Raw genomic sequence first — 23,182 nt, forward strand, 5'->3', positions numbered from 1 at the left:
AATTTTGGTTTAAAATTTTTCTATTTGTTGGTGTAAGGAGCAAACATTTGCGATAATTAGTAAGCCCATTAATCAAATATTTTCAAAAAAAATAAATACTGAATAAAAATGTATCTATATTGACTTTTGAAAAAAAAATATGTAGACTATCTAATACCAACTGCATATGTAAGAACAATTTAACGAAACTCTGGTGGTAACGGGAATAAAAATTGATTATAGATTTGTTTCAAACAAATTGATACATAATAAGTAAAAGTAATCGTACTAAATTAAAATAAGTACTATAAAACCGAGCTTATGTAATTTGGATCAATGAAAAATTTTGAGGGTTTTCTTTCTCCTGTTTTGACAAGTAAAGATGATTTATTGCTTATCTATGATATTAACAGAAGGATTACCTGACAGCTGCAATAATTATTTCTTCCTAAAGAGGCTGCACATAACCTCTAGATAGCTAGAGATTCCATAGATGATATTCAAAATAGTTCATTTATGATAGAGTTAGAAATTTCTCATTTTCGTTAGAATTTTGTGAAAAACATAAATTAATCCTTATATATAGAATTAAGATTGAATTTTTTATGCATTTCATACCAATAGTTTAGTATTATTCGAAGTTGTTTCGCAGTACACTTAAGCCTAAATGACGTTTACTATTTGTTAATTTCAAAACAGATATCATAGGGAAGTTCGTACCGATAATAGAGATATTGTTTTATTCTGCAATCAAATTCTTGAAGGCGTCATGGCAAATAGGGAGGATAATGCATGTGATAGGAATTGAAAAGAAAAAAGTGAACTGCATCATCTGATTCCTAGACTTGCAATAAATTTTAGTTTTTATGTACTGGTAATGAAATACATGATTAAAACATGTCCACTTTTAAATATTTTGCCTTACTTTCAGCTTCCCAACTGTCAGGAAAGTCATAACTGAAATTCATGTAATCTACTATTCTGACTATATTAATAACTGAAAGTCATGTAATCTACTATTCTTATCTTAAGGAAAATGAGTTTGAACCTGGTACACTACTTTTAATTTTTGTTTCGTTAATACGGTAAAGGAAAGTGATTAATTCAGCTCCTCAGTATTCTCAGATAATAACAATAAAGCGGCTTATACCAAAATTATTATTTACGATGCCAGTTTTTGAAAGCTCCCATTACTTTTCAGTTATCCAAACCTGATTAGCAGAACCAACTTCAGGTTTATCATGCTGCAATAATCCATGTTCTGCACCATTTATTTAACTGTATGCAAAGATTTTTTATATTATTTTATTTGCATAAGTTGAGGTAATCACAATTGTACTGCATTTGTTAACTTTCTTAAAGACTATTTTGTTAGCTAATTACGTATTTTTTTACAGGTAAAACTATGCAGGCCCTGTTGGCATTTTCTTTTGTGACGAATTTCGGAAAAGTCTTTAACATGAAAGTCTCTGATAAATCTCTGGCTTTTTTGAACGGATTGAGATTTCTTTCCATAGGATGGCTGGTTTTAGCTCACGCCTACATGGTTGCAGTGCTTACCCTGCCTTTTCAAAGTGAGATTGCATGGATATACCTGCTTTGAAATTTATATCTCATAACTTGAAAAAAAAAACTGTATGCTGTTTTTCATGTTTCTGTAAAAGTTCTTTCGTCAAAAAATTACAAATGTAACACACAGAATGAAATGTCAGGAAGAGTCATTACGTAAGCTTAATTTTTTACTAGATAATTTGAAATTAGATTAAAAGAGTTCACTATTTTTTGACATAGTTGTTACTGTGTATAATGCAATTGGGCAAGAATTTCAACTTTATCTGGTTTCTAGAAGAATGTATGGTATTTGGCTAACAGTAGCTATTGTTGCACCACTCCTTTATCTCATTACATAAATTAGACATTTTCCCACCAAATGCATCCTTCAGAAGTGTTTACGCGCATCCAAAAATAATAAGAATGAAAATATTTCACGTTAGTATATCGCTACTGCAGATCTGCATAAGTTTAGGGAACGTACGCCTGTTTGCCAAGCGGCAGCAATGTAATTAAAGTGGATTGCTTTCTTTTCTGGTGTCAGAGTGTTCCTGCTCGCAGCGTCATGTGATTTTTCTAATGTTCGCCACGAAGAACAAACATTGCATGTGAAATTTATATTTTATGATGAGATTATTTATTAGTCGGAATGATCAATGGCAACATACGTTATTTATCAAATTTTCCTAGTATATAGAGGTATCAATTGAAGCTTAATTTGAAATATGTGTTTAAAGTAAAATAAATTTAAGAGGGCAAATTTCTAATATAAGGTGGATTTATTAATAAATACAATTTATTAAATGAAATAACGTAACTATATACAAATTATATACAAATTTGAGCTTCATTTCCTTTATATAGTTTGCCTAAAATTTGAATAACAGCTCAAACGTTTTACTCCAGAATCTTTCCAAATCAAAGGCAGTGTAGTGGAAGAGGGTTATTTCAAGAATAACACAGGTAAACACGAAGGGTGGAATGTTAACAGCTCTCATGAAAATTAAGAGTTTTTCATACAGAGCCACCAGGTGATATTGAGGATTCATGTCTACCGAAACTGTCATAATGGCATTTTTTTAAATAATTCTTTCTGCTAGAAGTCAGTAAAGCTAATGCTTTAAAAATATGAATTAAAACATTTATCGAAGAATTAAGCCAGAATTTAAAATATTTTAATGACTTCAAATGGCGAAAATTAAAGTTTTCAAACCTTGAAGAGAATTCGAATGTTTTTCAGCAAAAATTGCTTATCTTGATTTAGCTATCTGCATATTTTGGTTTAGCTATTATAAAAATTTGTATAAAATCAACCTGAAAATAAATAATCCGTATTGTAAAGCAAATTAAATAGCTTTCCAAGAAACAGAGCTACATTTTCATGAATTAATTTACATATGTTTTGTTGTAACTCCATTTGTTAATCATTTTAGGCTTCTAAGGATGCATACAGTTGAATTCATTTTAATCGGCAACAATGATCACCGATTCTGCATAAGAGTATTTTTTCGGCTGAATCACTATACATTTCGAAGTCCCATTTGGTCATGTTTTGTAATGCCATCCGTACAAATTGTAGCATGCGAAGTTTACCCATTATGTTTTTTTTTTTTTTTTTTTTTTTTTTTTTTTTTTTTTTGGTCTCTAGGCCACAATTCAATAAATAATATTGAAACTCGTACAGATTACTTAAAATTAAAATACATACACGTGATTTTATATTTCAGAAAAACAAATCGAAGAGTATAAACATAATAATATTTTTAAATAATATTTAAAAAACTACCATATTTAATTTCACATCAAAGTTAGGAACATTTTAGTGTTATGCCTTATTTTAAAATTGTTTTCGTAATTTAAAAAAATCCAATGTATATGTAATGAAATTTCATGCCATCATGTACTGATATTGAAAGAAAAAATAATATCACTAGTAAATTAAACGCGATTCTCGCATGAAGAACATGTTGTCCAGTTCTTGCTTATTTTTACTCGCATCGCATACAGAAACAGACTGAAAAATCCAACCGCAATTAATCCGAGAAACAGGAAATAAAAAGCTAGCCTAGGAAGCCAAAAAATACGTTACGTAGAATTCTAAAGATTTGTTTTCATAAGCATTTACCACAAGGTTTGCCGGGAAAGCATTCAGATGACCATTAATCATGCCGTCTGATCACATAAATTTTTAACAGTTATAGATGCCCATTCTTGGCAAAATTTATGGAAGTCTGCAGTCCATCTCCAGCGTTCTTCTACGTAACTTTCTTACTCTGCAAAAGATACTGTCTTCATCTTCTTCCCTCCCTTCCTTTTCACCCTCATCTTTCTTCTTACCCAGTTTATGTCCGATTATTTCGTCGTATTAAGAGATTATCTTAAGATCTATTATTTCGTCGTCATCTTTAGAATGAAACAGAATTGCATGCATCCACCCAAATCTAAGTTTCGTCTTTAGCAATAGGAACAACCTTCTCCAAACATGTGACCAATTCTAAGATATCTACCACAAGCGTCGAACGTGTTTTAAAAGTAACAGAAACAGTCATTCATCATCTACGAACATGATTATAAATCATATTTTATGCTAGCAGCGACGTAAAGGAATGTTCTTTACATCTTTCCAAGCAAAAGACAAAGTAAATCTAGAGTTTTCCAATGATAAAAGTTTTTAAAACTCATAGAAATTACCGACTTCTTAATCGTTATATTGTAGATAATTCCTTGATCCATTGGCTGGATACCGCTTGTTACGTTGGGATTCAGAGACATAACATTTTTATTTATTAACATATTTTACAAAAACCTTCAGGCATTTAGGCCCTTACATTTTATCTCTTCAGCCTTAATTTCTGCTTTAAATTCAGACCATCAAAGGTGCCATTATTTTGATATTGTCGGTAAATCGGGTACAGGTTGCGACATTTTACTATACAGGATGATTCAGAATTCATCATCAATATTTGGTGGGGAGGCAGGGAATACGAAAAGAAGGAGATTTCACATAGGAAAGTATGGTCGCAGGCGAACGCATGGTGGTATAGAGGGCGCTGTGTGTATACAGCTTCCATACATAAGCACAGCTGTTGACGCGTGCAGACATCAATGTATTCTGTGTCTCATGTATTGTATCAATGCATTGCATGTATTTTGTCCTGTATTTTATCAAGTATCATGCTTTTACTAAGCTTTCGTTCACTGTCTGTACACCCTGTAGTAAGTATAGTATCTCTAGATACCTCAGTATTCCCAATATACAACACCATCACGCATTGGCAATATGCTTAAGTTTATGTATTGAGTGAAGAGTATTGGTATCTAATTACGCCTTATGTTTATGTGATTAATGTGTTGTTTTCGGTTTTTTTTCTTTTTTTTAATTTAAGACCCTTTCTTTTTATGTCTTGCACTTGACTATTTATGAACTGCAATGTAACACAATCACTCATCTGCTCTTGTTGTACTGTAAATACTTTTATTAATTTAAATAAAGTTGCTGCTTCTACACAGGGGAAGGCGTGGGACATATGTCTGTTTACCACTGTTAAACACCAGGCGTCCCCGTCTTCCGTCACCTGTCACCTGTCATTTGACTAGGTAACTTTGCAGAAGTAACATGAACCGGTATACGTGGAATGAACTTGCAGATATGCATGTAAATGCGAGGCATATTCCAGAAGATCCGGTTCTCCATGCAACGCCATTGTGAGTCATGCATTCTAGCGCATGGTCAGCAGTTCGAGCACCTCTTGTAAGTATGTAAAACCCATGCAAGGAAATGTTACATGTAAGATAATAATTTTTTTTTTCCTTACTACTTCCTTTTCGTGTGATCATTCCATCATTGGACTGGGGTCATTTTGCCCTACTACATGGCCTATGCGCCCATGCATTCCTACGTTTAATCTTCTTTTTTTCCTATTCGCTCCCTCCCCACCAAATATTGATGATGAATTCTGAATCACCCTGTATTTTGACGCTCATACAGAACCATTTTTCACTTACTGTAAATATATGATGAGATCACTTGAAAAAGTTACGACTACGCTAAGAATTTCCCAAAAGGACAAATAAATAATTATTGAAGTATAGACTTGATTTTGTAGGATGGTACAGCAAAGAACTATGTCCGTGATATAAAGCACCTACGAACGGCCATGAGCAAGAACATGCCATGTATGTAGCAGGCATTTTCTTCTGCAGTCAGCTAACATGTGTGTTTAAAGAGCTTGCTGCTTAAAATGGCTTTCATAGTCAAACTTCTCGATATGTGGCCATCATTTCAATCTGCATTACATAGGCTGAAGCCAACAATTTAGTTCTTTTGTTTGCTACAATATTGCTACACAGTTTTTTCAATGAAAGTAATACTTGACCTGTCAAACAAACAAGTACCTGAATTTAAGGAACAAGTGGATCAATCAGTCCATAAAGACCAATTATAGAATGAATTTCGCAATCGAAGTGGAGTTTTGAGATTTAGCAAACTATTCCCCCCAATGCACAAATACCATTCTCATACATATTCCTTTTGTGCGGAATAGCATGAACCTGTTTCTCTACTGTAACATAAGTAAGGTAACGTAAGATAATTTCACGCCAAACTCGGCTAACAATACAGTCCAGTTGACTATAAATGGAGTACCTGGTTTTTGGCAGTGGTAATCAGGTATTGTCCCCCATTCATCAATAACTAGATTTACTTTAATTTTAAATAAATATAATCAAAATAATTACATTTTTCAAATCACAATACATAGTTTTAAAAGCATAAATTTTGAAGCATATGTACATGGTTGAGTATTAGAAAATAAAATAAGCTGAGTGTAACGTAAGCTAATATATTAATTCCTGCATATCTGTTTATAGCTTACGCATACTTTCGCATGTATTGATAATAGTAATTTCAATATTTATTTCAGGAAATTTCTATTATGTGTATGATATCTTTGACAAATATTTTCCTCACTTGATGCAGCAAGTTCTTTCCAACAGCACAATCTCAGTGGCTACATTCCTATTCATTGGGTAAGTTCTATGTCATTCAAAACGAATATTATAGAAGAAATAACCGAATATTAAGCTCACACAGGTAATCAAGCATATAATCATAGCGCCAATGAAAAATTTTAAATTAAACAAAAACGTATCCTCTCCTGCCTAATTTATATCAAGCATATATTTTTAACAACGAATTCTAATTAATTTTAAATATATATTGACGTGCTACAGATTTATTTAATGCATTTGCATGCAAAATTACGCATGAGTAAGTAGTAGATTAATAATAATGTTAAAATATCTTGTATATAATTTAGAAAATAATCTTATTATGTGCTATAACTTCTGGAAGCTATAAAAGCTGCTAAAACTCATTAATTAGTTAAGCTTAAATTCTTATAACGGGCAAATAATCTGTTAAATTACATCGGGAATTTTTGTCATAACAAAACAAACAGAGTTTAGTAAATATATTTAATCAGAAAGTCCGATATTGGAACAAATATGTTAAGTCTCTATACTATATTAATTTTAGATGCGATATAATTATCTATTTGAAATGTTAGAATTACGTTTAATATAAAAGTAAATATTTAATATTTTAATCATATCTTATTTAGATGTGATACTTATTTTGGGATAATACTAAATTATTCTTCACGAAATTAAAACTCCGAATGACTAGAAAATAGAATTTCCTCTATGAATGAAATTTTTAGTGTATACTGAATGTAAACATTTAAGATTCATTTGAGAAATAGAATTTAATACTGTATTACCAGTTATCTCTATAAACGATGAAAACGTAAGTATCTGTATTTGGAATTATCAAACAGAAAACACTTACTTATGAGTTTGTAAGGAATTAAAAGTTATTAAATATGTCTTAGAGACATTAAAATGAGCTATGGTTATAGACTTTTATTGTTGCTTTGTTTTTTTCTCACTACACACATCCTAATTTTATAACAGTTATTTTAAGTTTATGAACCTTCTCTTCTAGCTTCAGTAATAATTCACGATAATTTCATGGTGATATCTCGTCTGTAGTCGCGAAATTATCACCCTTTGGAGGCGTGACTTAATAAGTCTAGCTCGGATACTATAACTTGTGGGGGACCGCACATATGAATTTCTTTTCTTTGTGTGGTTTGCTGCAACTTCTTCGAAAGTTATAATAGTGAATTTAGTTCTAGTCTGTGTGTTCTAGGGTGCAAAGAGCTTCTCATGAAAATATTATTCAGGAATTTAATTTCTTCTTTAAATGCAATTTTGTTTAAAATAAACATGTATAACTTGCATTTTAATGTACTTTAACTGGATTCATTTTCTATACAAGCATTAACATATCATTTAATAATTTTATATCAATTATATGTTTAAAGCTACTTTAATGACTACATTCAGCACTTGAGAATAGAATTCTCAGATTTTATTATATGGCTTAGTGCTTGAAATCATTTTTAATTTTAGGGGACTGCTCAACTGTTATCTGAGAGTGAAAGAATTGGAAGTCACGAAAAGCCAATCAAACATATTCCAGTACATTGCTTTAAGACTCTGGAGGTAATTTAATTACTTTTAACGTTTTTATAACTTTTTTCCAAAATGTGAGTAAATGTTATCTATCGATAAAGAGGAAGTTTAAAAGAGATTGTGCAGGATTAAATGTCTATCAAATGATTAGTCATAGTCAGAATGCCATAGACCCAATTTAAGTGACAAATAAAAGAAAGTAGGCTACTATACAGTGGAACCTTAACTAGGGACAATATTTTAAAAATATTCTAAATTGAAATTTTATGCCAATTTAATAAAAAAAATTTATGAACAAAATGTAATTCGATCCATGTCGAACTGCTTCAAAACAAAACCAATTATTCTTCAGACGTGCGGCAGTGGCTGAAAGGGTAAGAACTGTTGGAAATTGATAGTTTAGCCAGCTCGAAAACGGGAGAAAGATCCGGCTGCATGGGAGTGTCCGTAAATTTTCCCAGAGGTAATGTGAAAATGAGCCAGGTTCTTTTAGAAAAACTTCCAACAAGGTATCCCTGCTTTAGTCAAATAAGTTCAGTGTGCTTTGATATAATCTTATGAATCCAAATTCACTCACAGGAATCAAAATTAAAAAGTTACCATTAACTGAAGTTTTGGAAGAATTTATGCTAAGAAACCTCTACTCATGATACGTTTTAGATCATAAACTTCTAAAAATGCCTTTTATGTGAGATCAGAATGAACGCAGAAGCATATGACTGAGTCATTTCATAATGATTTGAACTAAGCTCATTAAAATGACAGATTGTGAATTTAGTTTTGGGAATGCTTGCATGAATTACTACGCAACAAAATGCAGGGTTGTCATTCCCCATGAAAGTTTCGAAAGGCTGCAGAAAATCATTCTTTAAGAGGCTTACACATGAAGACAATGTTGCATTCATGCTGTTGAATTCATCCCTTTATGGAGAATGGTTGACTATGCAGTCTGCTTCATCTTATCAAAACTTGAGGAATTTAACTCATACTCTCTTGGCATTTTATCACACAAAGTTGTTTCTACAGGTCAGTGAGTCTTCGGGGCACCCACGCAGCATAAATTTAGTAGAGTTCCTTGCCAATAACCGTTTCAATTTGTACGTCTTATCGACTATGCTTTGGTTTGTCAGTATCAAGTTATGCAACCTGCTGTACTACGGCTTCTTTCGGGCCTCAATACTGACCTTACACTATTCATTCCTTTCATTTACCATGCGAAAAAGGTAACGCTATTCATTATTCCTTTCATTTCCCTTGCGCGAAAAGCTACTAATTGTTTTTGAATCCATTCTGCTGATTGCCTCTTTTTTCTAAAGAAAGTGTCTAGTCCAGTTTTAACCATTTGCTTCACCATCCAGCGCATCACGAATACACTTATCAGCAACCCTTAACCATCACCTGAAACTAACCAGTGCAGAGCCAGTGGTCCAGTGATTGAGACCGCTGAAAGTTGGATTTTCGATCCCAGGCGAACGGGTTAGTTGCATGGATTAGTTGCACATTTCACTTATTTTCCTATGTCTAAGTTTAATACTAGCTCGTTTCCCATAGAAGGACCTCCATAAATGCATCTCGAATGTAATGTAGATAGCCCTAGTGTACTTCGCCATATTCAAATAACCCAACTTAAAATAACCTGAAACAAACATCGTCGCGACGTTCAACCCTTTGTTATATTGAAACAGCTTCGCAAGTGCATCGTGTTTCTCTTAAAATTTCTAATATTTGAAGTTTATATCTCGTGATTTAATATTTTATGCATTGCCAACAATTAATAGTTTTATTCATAGCACTTTGACAGTTTTTTTTTGAAGCAAAATTTATGTATTGCTGATCATTATTATATTCATGATATTTTGACAATTTTTCTCCATGTATAATTTATGTATTGTTTACCCTCTCCCATCCGAGAAAATGCATTATTTTTTATTTACAAAATTTTTAACCTTTAGTGAGATAAAGAATAGCTTACTGAGAGAAGCTTCATTTCTATGAAGAGGTTCTTATAAAAAGTTATAAAATTTTATCATAAGCAAATCAAATAATAAAAAAATTTCCATAGTCCATACAATTGGAACATTGGATCTGTAACATATAATTCAAGTTATAATTTAATCAGATAATCTTTTTGAAGCAGTCTTCATAATTAATATTAACGTTAAGTGTAATATTTCGTTTCTCCAAATAAAATGTTCATTCGAATGTATATTTATGTACATGATTCGACTGATAATGTTAGTATCAGCAAGCGATTGCAGCTTTTAATTCAATATCTATATATCCGGGAGCTATTAATCAGTATGTATTAAATGGATATGACAAATTGAAACATGGATGTGGTTTTGTATTAGGAAATATCCGTCAATATAACGGCATGTATCTCAATTCTGATTCCTGCGAATGCTCGGCAGTCTTACATGCTAATCCACAATAGTTTTTAGGAAGTTCAGATTTTTGCCTATTTCTTTTTTATAACAATTTTAGGTATCTTTTTACATCATTATTTTATTTTGTTATATTTTTATATTATACGTTTCTGTCTATTTTTTCCGCTTATGACGTTTGTGGTTATTTTATTTTAAAATTTTAATATCGATTTTAAATTAACCACAGCAGCCACACATCTTCATCGTGTCATTTTCTTTGATAACTGTTAGCTTCCCTGTTCTAAACATATAATATTATGCCAAAAAAATCTCGAGTGTTCCAGGTTAGTGAGTCTTCGGGGTACCCACGGTGCATACATTTTAAGCATTTCAAACGGCCTAATGTTAGTTTCACTTTGTACCTCGTATCGAAAATAATGCTTTGGTTTGTCAGTATCAAGTTATGCACCTGTACAGGGGCTCGTTGTGGGCGCCACTATTGATATAACACTACCTTTCACTTTCCATGGAAAAATCGTAACACTAATCTTCATTCATTCATTTCATTTCATTCTAAGCCACTAGTTTTCTTTGGGATCCATTCTTCTGACTGACTCTTTTTTCGAACGAAACTGTCCGCTCCAGTGTTGATCATTTGCATCACTCTCCGGCGCATCTCGGATGCATTATCAACAGCCTTATGCACCCTGTCGTGTTCTGCGTTCGTGCTGGGACCACTGCGATCCATTTTACGACAGTGAACCAAAGATAGAGCCCTTGTCCCGGAGAACTTGCGTCCCCCATTCAAAGATTAGAGACTCAATCTCTAGAAAGCAGACCATTATGGAACCACCACCAGCTTGAACAGTGCCTTGCTGACAACTTGGGTCCATGGCTTCGTGGAATCTGCGCCACACTCGAACCCTACCATCAGCTCTTACCAACTGAAATCGTGACTCATCTGACCACGCCACGGTTTTCCACTCGTTTAGGGACCAACCGGTATGCTCACGAGCCCACGAGAGTCGCTGCAGGCGATGTCGTGCTGTCAGTAAAGGCACTCGAGTCGGTCTTCTGCTGGCATAGCCCAAGGAAGACAAATTTCGCCGCACTGTCCTATCGGACACGTCCCTCGTACGTCCCACATTGATTTATGCGGTTATTTGACGCAGTGTTGCTTGTCTGTGAACATTCGCAACTCTACGCAGACGTCGCTGGTCTCGGTTGTTAATTGCAAGTGGTCGGCCACTGCGCTGTCCATGGTGTGATGTTATGCCTGAAATTAGATACTCTCGGCACACTCTTGACACTGTGGATCTCGGAATGTTGAATTCCCTAACGATATCCGAAATAGAATAACCCATGCGTCTACCTCCAACTACCATTCCGCGTTCAAAGTCTGAGGCCATAATCACGTCAAAGCCTCTTCACATGAATAACTTGAACACAAATGAAAGCCCTGGCAAAGCACTTCGCATTTATACATTTTCTACGCGATACTACTGCCATCTGTATATTTGCATATTGCTATCCCATGACTTTTGTCCCTTCAGTGTATATGATGGTTCTAATCAATGTGAAGACTGATTATTTACCCAAAGAATCGAAGCTGTCTAGACACAAATCCAGCCATTAAATTCCAATCTGATAGAACCCCGGGTCTCATCCCATAAATGGTCGGTTCCGTAAATTCTGCCAGTCGATTCCAAGGAATGTTTTTCCAGCACTGTTGACCTATGCCAGCCGGAGCCAGTTTGATAGTTTCCAGCGGGCGCCACAAGGAGGCCGATGCTGAACTGAGAGAGACGAGGCTAGGCCTTCATCCCTCGGCGTCCGTTCCCTAAGATCAGATACCGGGTCTCTTACCGCCAGCGGTCGGTTCCGGATATTTGTCTTTGGGTATGAACTTAACCATCATCTGAAACTAACGTCGCCCCACCGGTGACTCAGTGATTAAAACCGCTGAAAATTGATTTTGTTATTGCAGGCGAACGGGCTGGCTGCATAGTTACTTTTCATGGTTTTTCCTATGTCTAACTTAAATACTAGCAATTTTCTAAAGGCATCCCAACCTTAATGTATGTAGCCCTAGTGTGGCTCGCCATATTCAAATAACCTAACCTAATCTGTAAAAAACATCGTTACGACGTTCAACCGTTTGTTACACTGAAACAGCCTGACGAGTCATCTTTCTTTTAAAATTTCTAATATTTGAAACTCTATATCTCGTGGTTTTATTTTTGTGCAATGCCTATAATCACACAGTTTTATTCATAAAATTTTGACAGATTATTTTCGAGCAAAATTTTATGTATTTGCTGATCTTCCTTCTATTCATAATATTTTGACATTTTTTTTCAGAACAAATTTATGTCTTGGTGACAATCCTACTTCCCTAACTAAACTGGGATGTTTCTCCTTACCTTTCTAGAGGTTCTTACAAAAATTGTATATTGTCTTATTAAAAGGAAATCAATCAAGTAATAAATTAAACATGACCAAAAATTCCACAACTTGGACTTTGGATCTATGACTGTTTAAGTGATAATTTAATCACATAATCCTTTTGAGGCACTGTTTATTATTAATATTAATCTAAGTGTAATACTTCTTTTCACTAAATAAAATGTTTATTCGAATGTATATTGATTATGTATACATAATTCGGCTGATAGTTTCCGTACCAGCAAGAGATTGCAGCTTTAAATTCAGTATATATATATATATATATATCCGAGAACTATCTCTCAGTATGTATTAACTGGAAATGACAAATTCAAGCATGGATGTGGTTTTGTGTATTAGAAACTTTCTGTCAATATATCACCAAAAGTACCCCAATTCCGATTCCTGCAAGGGCTTGACAATTTTAGAAGGTAATCCAGAATAATTTTTAGGGAGCTGAAATTTTTATCTCTTTTCTTTTTCGTATCAGTTTTAAGTATCGTTTTACACAATTATTTTATATTGTTAAATATTTTTATACTATACCTCCCTGCCTATTTTTCCTACCTATGACGTCTGTGGTGTTTATTTCAAGTTTAAATATCAACTTCAAATTAATCAGAGAAGGCGCATATCTGTATTGTGACATTTTTTACAATTGTTTACCTGTTCTAGACATATACTATTATGCCAACTGAATTTCGAGTATTTCAATTCTAACGCGAAGAATCCTTATATGACGAATTGTATTGAATTATTTATAAGCACACTACGGCTATACAGGGTGTCCCAAAACGACCGCATAAACTCTGCACAGCTAGATTCCTCGTTGAGAGTACATAAAAACTGCCCAAAGAAGCGTTCCTGTACGATCCATAGTTTACGAGAAAATACGAAAAACAAAGTATGACGTCACTGTCTTTGCAAGAAAAAACACTTTATTGAACATATCAACAGCAGTATATACACAACTTAAAGCAGATGTTCAAAGTGTCCGCCATGCATGTCGAGGCAGGCTTGAACTCGTAGTGGAATGGCTGCCATCACACGTTACAGCATCGCAGGGTTCACCGAAGTACGAGCAGCATGCAAACGAACAACTAAGTCCATTGGTGTTGTCAGTACGTCTCGATACACCAGTTCCTTGAGATGGCCCCATAGGAAAACCTCCAACGGTGTAAGATCTGGCGAACGTGGCGGCCATAGAACCGAATCCCACATCCGATCCAGCGGCCGGGGTATTCCATATCCAGGCAACCACGTACAGGAACACAGAAATGCGCTGAAGCCCCGTCATGCTGGAACCAAAGTCCCTGTATTTCCGCTAATGGTAAGTCATTGAGGAACTCAGTTAAGACCTCATTGAGAAACACCAAGTACGACTATGCCGAGAGCCGTTCAGGCAACACATATGGTCCAAGCAGGCGATCCCTGAGTATGCCGGCCCACACGTTAAGAGACCAACATTCCTGATGTTTCTGCGGCCGGATTGCATGTGGATTGATCTGGAACCACATATGACTGTTGTGATGGTTGATTATTACCCAAAGATAATTATTTACTCATCACGAGTGAAACATGATTCATCGGTCCACAGGATATGTGCAATGAAACCATTATCTGTGTTCTGTTGCTGCAACAGCCATTCACAGAAGGCCACGCGTTTCTGAAAGTCGTCTGGTTTTAGACCTTGCACGGTTGTGTACCGAAATAGGTGTAGCCTCTCAGACCGTACAAGCCTGTGCACAGTACTTTTACTCGAAGTCATCTCACGGGCTAATGCGCGTGTGCTTACCTCGGGTGTCTCTTCTACCCGCTGCAGTATTGCATCCGCTTGTGCTACCGTCAGGCCGCATGCCTGACTCGATATGCGCGGCGAACGTTTTAAACATTATCGTCTTGAAAGATATGCCAATACTGTTGTTGATATGTCCAATAAAATGTTTTTTCCTTGCACCGGCAGTGACATCATACTTTGTTTTTCGTATTTTTCTCGTAAACTATGGATCGTTCAGGAACGCTTCTTTTGGCATTTTTTATGTACTCCCAATGAGGAATCTAGCTGTGCCGAGTTTATGCGGTCGTTTTGGAACACCCTGTATGCCTAAGAGAAGAGCTGAAGCTTTTAATGATCTTAGTTCAAATCATTATTGAATGACTCAGTCATATGCTTCTGCGTTAATTCTGATCTCACATAAAAGGCATTTTTAGAAGTTTATGATCTAAAACGTATCATGCGTAGGTTTATTAGCATAAATTCTTCCAAAACTTCAGTTAATGGTAACTTTTTAATTTTGATTCTTGTGAGTGAATTTGGGTTCATAAGATTGTATCAAAGCACACTGAACTTATTTGACTAAAGCAGGGATACCTTGTTGGAAGTTTTTCGTTGAGGGCTTTTGAAAACTCCGAAACGTCCATGCAGCCAGGCTCATTCATCGGTATCTGAGGCTTGTCAAACTATCAGTGTTAAGCTATGGTGGTGGAGCTGTAGATGAAAGAAAACATGCGATGGAAATATATTATCAGTAATAACCAACCTAATGGTAGAAGAAGAACTGATGTATTATTTTAAATAAAATCGCATGTTTTCTTATTTTAAAAAAATATATGGTAGCAGAAACGAGCATAATTATTGTTAGATATCTCTACCAAATATTTAGAAAAGTCTCTTTCAGCTGAAGTCGAAAATATATTTCATGATCAGAAGATGCCAATAGTTCGTTAGCTATGTATTGGTGGATACCAATTAGTAAAGCAGGATTAAGCATCTGTAAAATTCAATCCATTCGCTCATTGGATTGGTTTTGTGAAATATTATTTTTTAAGAGACCTGGACACTTGTTAGTAATGGGAAAATATAACGCTTACTTCGGTAATAAAAAAAAATGCCATTGGTTATTCAGCCTTCCAACAACACAGAGTGCTGCTCATTGTGCACCAATGAGAGCAACCGCGTTACACCTATGAGAAAGGGACGCTCTAGCTCAGTTTTGATTGATAACATTTCTCCGAGAATCTTCTATCGTTCTTTCCCTATTTACTGCTTCTCTAATAAATTGTTGTTCAACTTCCAGTTTTTTACCTAAACCGACCAATAAGTCTTTACCTGCTTGATGAAAAAAACTGGCAACAACAGGCGCACCTTTTTGCTTTTATAAAGAACCTACTTATTCAACAGCCTCTCAAAAGGACTTCCAACTCGACAGTATTTTAAATGTCCTTTACTTCAAAAACACTGTAAATTTACAAATAATCATGTTATCTTCAGAATACAAACCCCTGCCGAAGACTATGGATACGCATGCCAACAAGACAATGCCTAACAGCAAGATAGAGTTTTAAGAAATATTATAAATTCTGTATTGGCATTGCATATTTTTGACAGTTTAAAATTTAGTCCTTATGTTTTGAAATATAGTCTATAAGTTTTGTACTTTTAGCTGTGATGATTATGCGTTTTAGAATTAAAAATCTCTTTTCATCTGACAGGACATATCCCGTGTACATCTACTCCATTCTTTTGACTCTGCTGCTATATCCGTTAGGAGACGGTCCAATCTACACAGCAGTTGGAGATGAATATATGAAAGCTTGTTATACGAAATGGTGGAGGAATCTTATTTTCATAAACAACTTTTATCCTTTAGGTGAATCAGTAAGTAACAATATTTTTACTATAAGTTTTGATTATGGCCAATTTTTTAAAGATTGATCTTTTATGTCTCGACAGGTTTCAAAATACAAGATGCGACTTTTTGTACATTTAGTTAGAAATTAAGGTAATATTCTTGAAGATAATTTCCAATATTTATTAAACTGTTAATTTAAGATAGTGCGCACATTACTGTAATTAATTTAAAATTATATGCCCGTAATAATATGCAAATAATAAATTTTATTGTCAAACTTAAAAAAATATGCATATTAAAATTTTTAATTTCTCGAGAGAGAGAATGAGAAAATAATTTGTTCACATAAAAGTCTCTTTACAAGAGAAAATAAAATCGATAAAATACTACATTTGCATTGGTAAAGAATTTGTGTTGTTGACGGTATTTATCTTACATGTCTGACACTAACATCAGATAAATCTACGAATTTTGTCGTTGCCAAGAGCCTCAAATTTTGCGTTGGCATGAGCCTCCTATAAGTAGCAGTATGAATTTAACCAGCGCAACGCGATTTTGAAAGAGAATCCTGCGGAGGAGCGGATCTTCTATCCAACTTCACTTTCTACCAACCTCTGGAGAGGACTTTAAGCTCTAGAGATCTAAGTCTTTCAAGTGCCCCTGCTTCGCAGATACAATATGCACTTGCAGAAAACTACACTTTCTCTGGAAGTCGAGCTCAAGATTGACAAGATGTTTTCCCTTGTCAGTTTACTATAAAAAAAGAAACCTGAATGAAAGAACCCTCTCTTTATATTATAAGGTATTTCTCCCACCTTCATAGTATGCCTTAGTGGTATAGTGGTTATCACACTCGGCATGTATTCGAGAGGTAGCAGTTCGAGTCCCAGCGAGGGCATTGCTACTTTTCATCCCTCCTCCTTCAAAAATGCCTAATGTCTCTACAGAGGCGCTCGAACAGGGATGGCGGTGGATGATGATTCTCCACCACCAGGATGTGGAGAGTGGTTTCCCTAATTCCCAGTCGCCCTTTAAAACAGGGAGTATATGAGGTATTTCTCCCGCCTTCTTCGCATGCCTTCGTGGTGCAGTGGTCACAACACTCGGCGCGTATTGAACAGGTCCGTGGTTCGAATCTCATTGAGGACACTGCTCATTTTTATCTCTTCTGTTTTAAAAATACCTAATGCCTCTACAATGTCACTGCGAGTATATTAACTTTCAGTCCCATCTGCTAGTGTTGTATAAGAACAGTAATTTCAGAGATTATTTTCGTATGCACAATGGTAAATATTGCGATTAACATGAGTACTTATTTGAAAAAGCCCACAAGCAACAAGACAGCGGAGAATCCTTGATTTCTCTTTTTGTTTTCGTACTTCAATAGGTAGATTTCCTTTTGCAACTTCGGTCCAAAGTTTTCAGTTCTTTCGAAGAGCATAACAGTAACTTGGCATAAATGATCTTTTCAAACATTTTATCATACTTATCATCTCGAAGTCACATTGTCCTCAAAGCTCAATATTCAATTGTCATTAATGTCGTTAAAATTGAAAGAGCATTATTGCGATAAGGTTAAATAAATCCAGCAGTCTCCTGTATCTAAATATTTAAAAAATCTGATGTGTACACCACGTGTCTTCCTTATACGAAATATTAAACTATCCGCATTTTTTCTGCATTTCAGTTAAACTCATTGAATTGAATTAAATCTACTTCGTTGATAACGTATGAACCACAAAGGAATAAATGCACTCCTTAAACACGAGAGAAGTCGCGCGGGGCACAGAGTCACCCCATGCGTCGAAAATCAACAATCCTGACCGGAAATATTTCATGTTATTGAATCATCCTTCTAGTATCCTCCTGTCTGACAGTCCCCTTGGAATGTGTAATATTATTTTTGCTTGTTTTTCTTTCCTGCGAGAGAAGCAATCGTTTCTTGGAATCCTAAGGGAATTGGGTGATTCAGTCACCCCGTGCGACCGTTACTGCTTCGAAATTTTTCATTAGTAGCAGTTTAGCTTCGTGCTCTCGAGTGTTTCCGTTGTTGATCTGTTGGATTATTTGATAAATAATGGCTTACAAACGTAAATTTACCGAATATGAAAAAGAAATGGAACATTTGAGTAGATGAAGTTGAGTCTTCTGAAGAAGAAATTGATCAAGAAAAGTGAAAATGAATCTAATGAAGAAATGTACAGTTCTCACGACAGCGAAAGTGAATTTGAGTAGAATGATGAGGACGACGGAAATCCTGATTTAGTAAACAGTATTTTGATTAAAAAAAATAACACAGTTTTTCAGAAAGGAAAACCAAATCAAAAAGTGAAAACGTCTTCTCAAAATATAATAACTCATTTACCAGGATCAAAAGGAACTACACGCAATATAACGAAGCAACTAGAAAGTTGGGAATTGTTTTTCAATGCTAAAATGATACGATTCATTGTAGAGTGTACAAATATTTATGTTGAAATAATATCGGTAAATTACACCAGAGATCGAGATGCCAAAACGACATATGATGCTGAAATTAGAGCACTTTTTGGGCTTATATATCTGTGCGGCTTGCGTAAATCGTCACGTACAAATACGCAAGATTTGTGGGCAACTGATGGATCAGGCATTGAAATTTTACGGAACACAATGTCATATAAAAGATTTAATTTTATTCTCAGGTGTTTACCGTTAGATAATGTGACCAATCGTGAAGCTCGCAAAAAATTGGACAAACTGGCGGCTGTGAGAGAATTTTTTGCCAATTTCAACGAAAATTGACAAAAGATATGCACTATTGGTGAATATGTTACGATCAATGAAAAATTAGAGAAATTTCGAGGGCTGTGTTCCTTTCGTCAATATATACCTAGTAAACCAGCGAAATATGGAATAACAATATTTGCCTTAGTAGATTCAAGAAAATTTTACAGCTATAACATGGAAATATACGCAGGACAACAGCCAGAAGGTCCTTTTAGAGTTGAAAATTTACCATTTGAAATTACAAAACGCCTGTGCACCCCTTTGTTTGGATCAAGCAGAAACGTAACAATGGATAATTGGTATACGAGTTATCCTCTAGCAACCGAGTTCGTCCAAACAAAAACTATGAAAGTTTATTCTTCTATATTTGGGTTCCAAAAGAACGCGACACTAGTATCGTATGTCCCTAAAAAATCCAAAATGTGTAGTTTTGTTATCTACAATCTATCGCGATGATGCCATTGATGAAAGTGAGGATACTAAGAAACCAGAAATAATTCAATTTTATAATGCAACAAAAGGTGGTGTAGACAAAGTTGATGAAATGTCATCCTTATATTCGACAGCTCGAAAAACCAACAGATGGCCGATGGTTGTTTTTTATTGTGTGTTGAACGTCGCTGCAATAAATGCCCGAGTTGAGTTATTGTCAACAAAGATCGCTCCTTTACAATATCTAAGAAAAAAGTATGCCAGTGCTTCCTAAAGTGCTTCGTGAAAGCATCAATAATGCGACTTCTAGTGGATCAGAAGAACGCCCACCAAAGAAAGCAAAAGTCGACAAAGGCTGATGTGCTATGTGTCCAAGGTCCAAAGACAATAAAACTACAATTTCTTGAAAAATATGAGGTAATTTTTCATGTAAAATTCATTCTTCCTATGTTTGCCAGAAGTGTATGTCTGCTTCTGATCCCTGATTAGGCATGTAATTATTTTGAATGGAATTTTTTCTTAAATATTGAAATAAGTTTTCTTAAGTATAGCTTGTGAATGAAATATTGCAATTATTGTTTATAATCAAATGGTTTCTTATAAATTATACAACACATTTTCCTAATGAAACTGACTGGAATGACCCAGTCCCCTCACGCGATCTCCAACGTCAGTGTTGGGTGCGCGCCTTCTGCCGGGTAAAATTCACTATATTTATTTACCAGAGCGACACCCGGCGAGAGGTTCACTTAACAGCATTAAATCTCATTCATTTTATAGCTGAGAATGCACAAAAATGCTATTATCTGAAGAATTATCTAATCGTTGTCACATGTTCTCTATTCAAGTACAATAATTAAACTAAAAGGATGTATAAATTAAATTAAACAAATAAATAGAAACGGTTTTTCATAGATAATTTCGGCGCCGCTTACCTAATGCGCATGCGCTACTCATAAACATTCTTCTCTGTCCGAGACAGACTGGCGACAATATTTGCTGCTAATGAGAAACACATATTTCCTCGAATTTCACATTCAGTTCACACTTCGCGGCAAGGTAAAAATACGTAAAAACTCAAAATATTTTCATTAAAAATTGAAAGATATAGAAAAATATAAAAGACAAAATACATTTAAAGCAATTTAAAAAAAAAAATTACAATTAAAATTATTCTACGCGAAAGCAAGCAATTCGGCGAGCAGGCTAGAAGACAGAATTTTTGGTGCACAAAACTAAAAGTTTCCTTTTGGGCCCACTCAGCAAAAAGGTACTACAGATGCAAAAAAGATGTTGTATTGTTCCTTTTCAGACACAATAATAAACTGGTGAATCCGAGCAAATTAATAATATATAAATCTAATAGAATATTAGATTAATTAAGTGTAATGATATGGTTTCTCATGATATACATAAGTAATCAAGAACTCAGCTAAATCAAAGCTTAAGTTAATCCTAAAAATTAAGCGCAAACCAAATTAACATTTTTGATCGTAATTACGTAATAATGATGGCTTTTTTTTTTTTTTTTTTTTTTTAAAGAAAATGATCGAATGAATGACAATAAAAATACAAAAGAACATAAATAATATACAGTAACCAGCAATTTACAACTTAGAAGCCAAAAATGAAGTACAATTATTACCTTCCTTCTATATAGCTATAAATCCTATCCTTCTCTCTATTATTTAAAATTCATTGCTATTGTTCTTTTCATTTCATTCTTAATTTTTTTAATTGCAATATATGCTTACAAAATTAATACTTCATTGGAAGTAAGTTATGAACAGTGAATAGGAATTTACCGTGAGGAACAATGCTACTATAGGATGTTAAAGATAGGGGTACCCTACAAATGTTTCTTTAATGCATCGACCACGTGGTCAAATTGATTCCTAAGAAATACATTTTTATGATTACACACTTTTAGTAAATGGCGAATAATTAAAAAAACTAATACAGGCCATTCAGCCAAATCATATTCTTAATTACTACCATAGAAGAACAGGAAAGAAACAGGAAAAACGTAATTTTACAAACAAATTCTGCAGGCCAATTAGAGTTCAAATTTTTGTTGATTATTTTCAAATTTCAATTCATTAAAAAGTTAGTGACATGCTATTAGGACTCAAAGAAAATTTTAGCGTAAATTCATGGAAAAAGGAAGGAAAGGGTATTTATCACTTAGCAGTCCAAAGCCGGAAGCTGCGCATTTGGAAGTCTCAATTTAAAGTCCCGAAACGGTGCTCGAGTCGTCGGTGAATCCAGACATATACACCATTGAACAGTCTCACAACCCGGAAAGACGCATTCAGTACTGCAGAGGACATTATCGCTCTTTCGCCTTAGATGCATCTGGATAGAACAGTTCGCCCATCAAAGTGCGGAACCAGCTTTCTTTCACACGAGGTCATGAAAATAAAGTTTCCGGTTCACAAAGAGTAATATCACTGAGACGCAATCTTTGTATGCAGTCGATAACCTAACGCAACTGTTATCAGCGACCATTTCCCAGTTGGCGGAATTGAAGACGAAAAGCCTGTGCGACTCGGGGAGGAATAATCTGCCATTATCCTTCAGGAATGAAATTGACTCCTGACAGGAATTTCGTAAAAAGAACAACGTCAAATTCGTATAGTCGCAGGAAGGATATTAAGATATTTCCATGTCTCCTCTGGGCGCGAAGCAGAGTGGTCGCAAGGAAAACATCAAAACCTTTGCATGTTGCCTCTTGTCGCGAAGTAGCGTAATAACGTGCACGAAGAAATAGCAACTAGCCCGAGGGCGTGTCAGCCAAAAGTGAAGTACTTAATTCCAAGCTCCTCTCTGATCACTCAAAATTCCCGACACCATAATTTTCAGGCATTGCGCCCGCCTTAAGGACTAAATTTCCACGTTTCCGCCAAACCGCACAAAACAGCCTATTTGATCAAGCGAAACCAGTCAGTACCAGGAGCCAAAGTGGACCCCTTGTTTCGGGAAACTTGTTGACCTTTACTCGTAAACAACTATTAACCCTTGATATTTGTCCACGTACTCCTATTTCCTTAGCAACCCAAAACAAAGAACTTCTTTCTAAAACCTTCGACATGAAATTCAAGCTTTGAAACGAGAATGACGCAGCAGAATTTCTCTCTTTTCCTGAATCTTTTACAAAGAATACGAAGTTTTTCCGGTTAAATTTAAAAAAAAAAAAAAAAAAAATATCATTGGTCTTCCAAAACATAAAATTCAAATAACAAAATATTGATAAATTAAATTACTAATTCAAAGAATTAAATTAATTTTGATTTTTCTAAATAAAAAATAATTAAACTTGAACTTTTCTCAACAGAAAAATATAGAAAATTATTAGTCTAACAAAGAATTAATTCATTATTTTGCTAAGTTTCTGATAAAAACAAATATAACTGCTATGGATGGAAAAATTAGGCTTAGCAGCACTTAAACAATTTTCAAATTGTTGATAAGCGG

At 34.7% G+C, this 23,182-nt stretch overlaps 1 protein-coding gene across 2 annotated transcripts in view; it reads left to right on the forward strand.

The window, feature by feature from the left end:
- The window catches only part of LOC118201132 (nose resistant to fluoxetine protein 6-like), a 105,546-nt gene that overhangs the window by 38,105 nt on the left and 44,259 nt on the right, over window positions 1-23,182 (forward strand). For both annotated transcript variants that reach the window (XM_035373168.2, XM_085824129.1), the window contains 4 exons: window positions 1,377-1,553; window positions 6,453-6,558; window positions 8,005-8,097; window positions 16,371-16,536. In XM_035373168.2, coding sequence (XP_035229059.2) covers window positions 1,377-1,553; window positions 6,453-6,558; window positions 8,005-8,097; window positions 16,371-16,536 — 542 coding nt within the window. The remainder of the gene's footprint in view (window positions 1-1,376; window positions 1,554-6,452; window positions 6,559-8,004; window positions 8,098-16,370; window positions 16,537-23,182) is intronic.

This window comes from Stegodyphus dumicola, chromosome 9 (genome assembly GCF_044657685.1).
Source record: "Stegodyphus dumicola isolate Sdum_Otavi_A_Nest chromosome 9, ASM4465768v1".
NCBI classification, from domain to species: Eukaryota; Metazoa; Arthropoda; class Arachnida; order Araneae; family Eresidae; genus Stegodyphus; species Stegodyphus dumicola.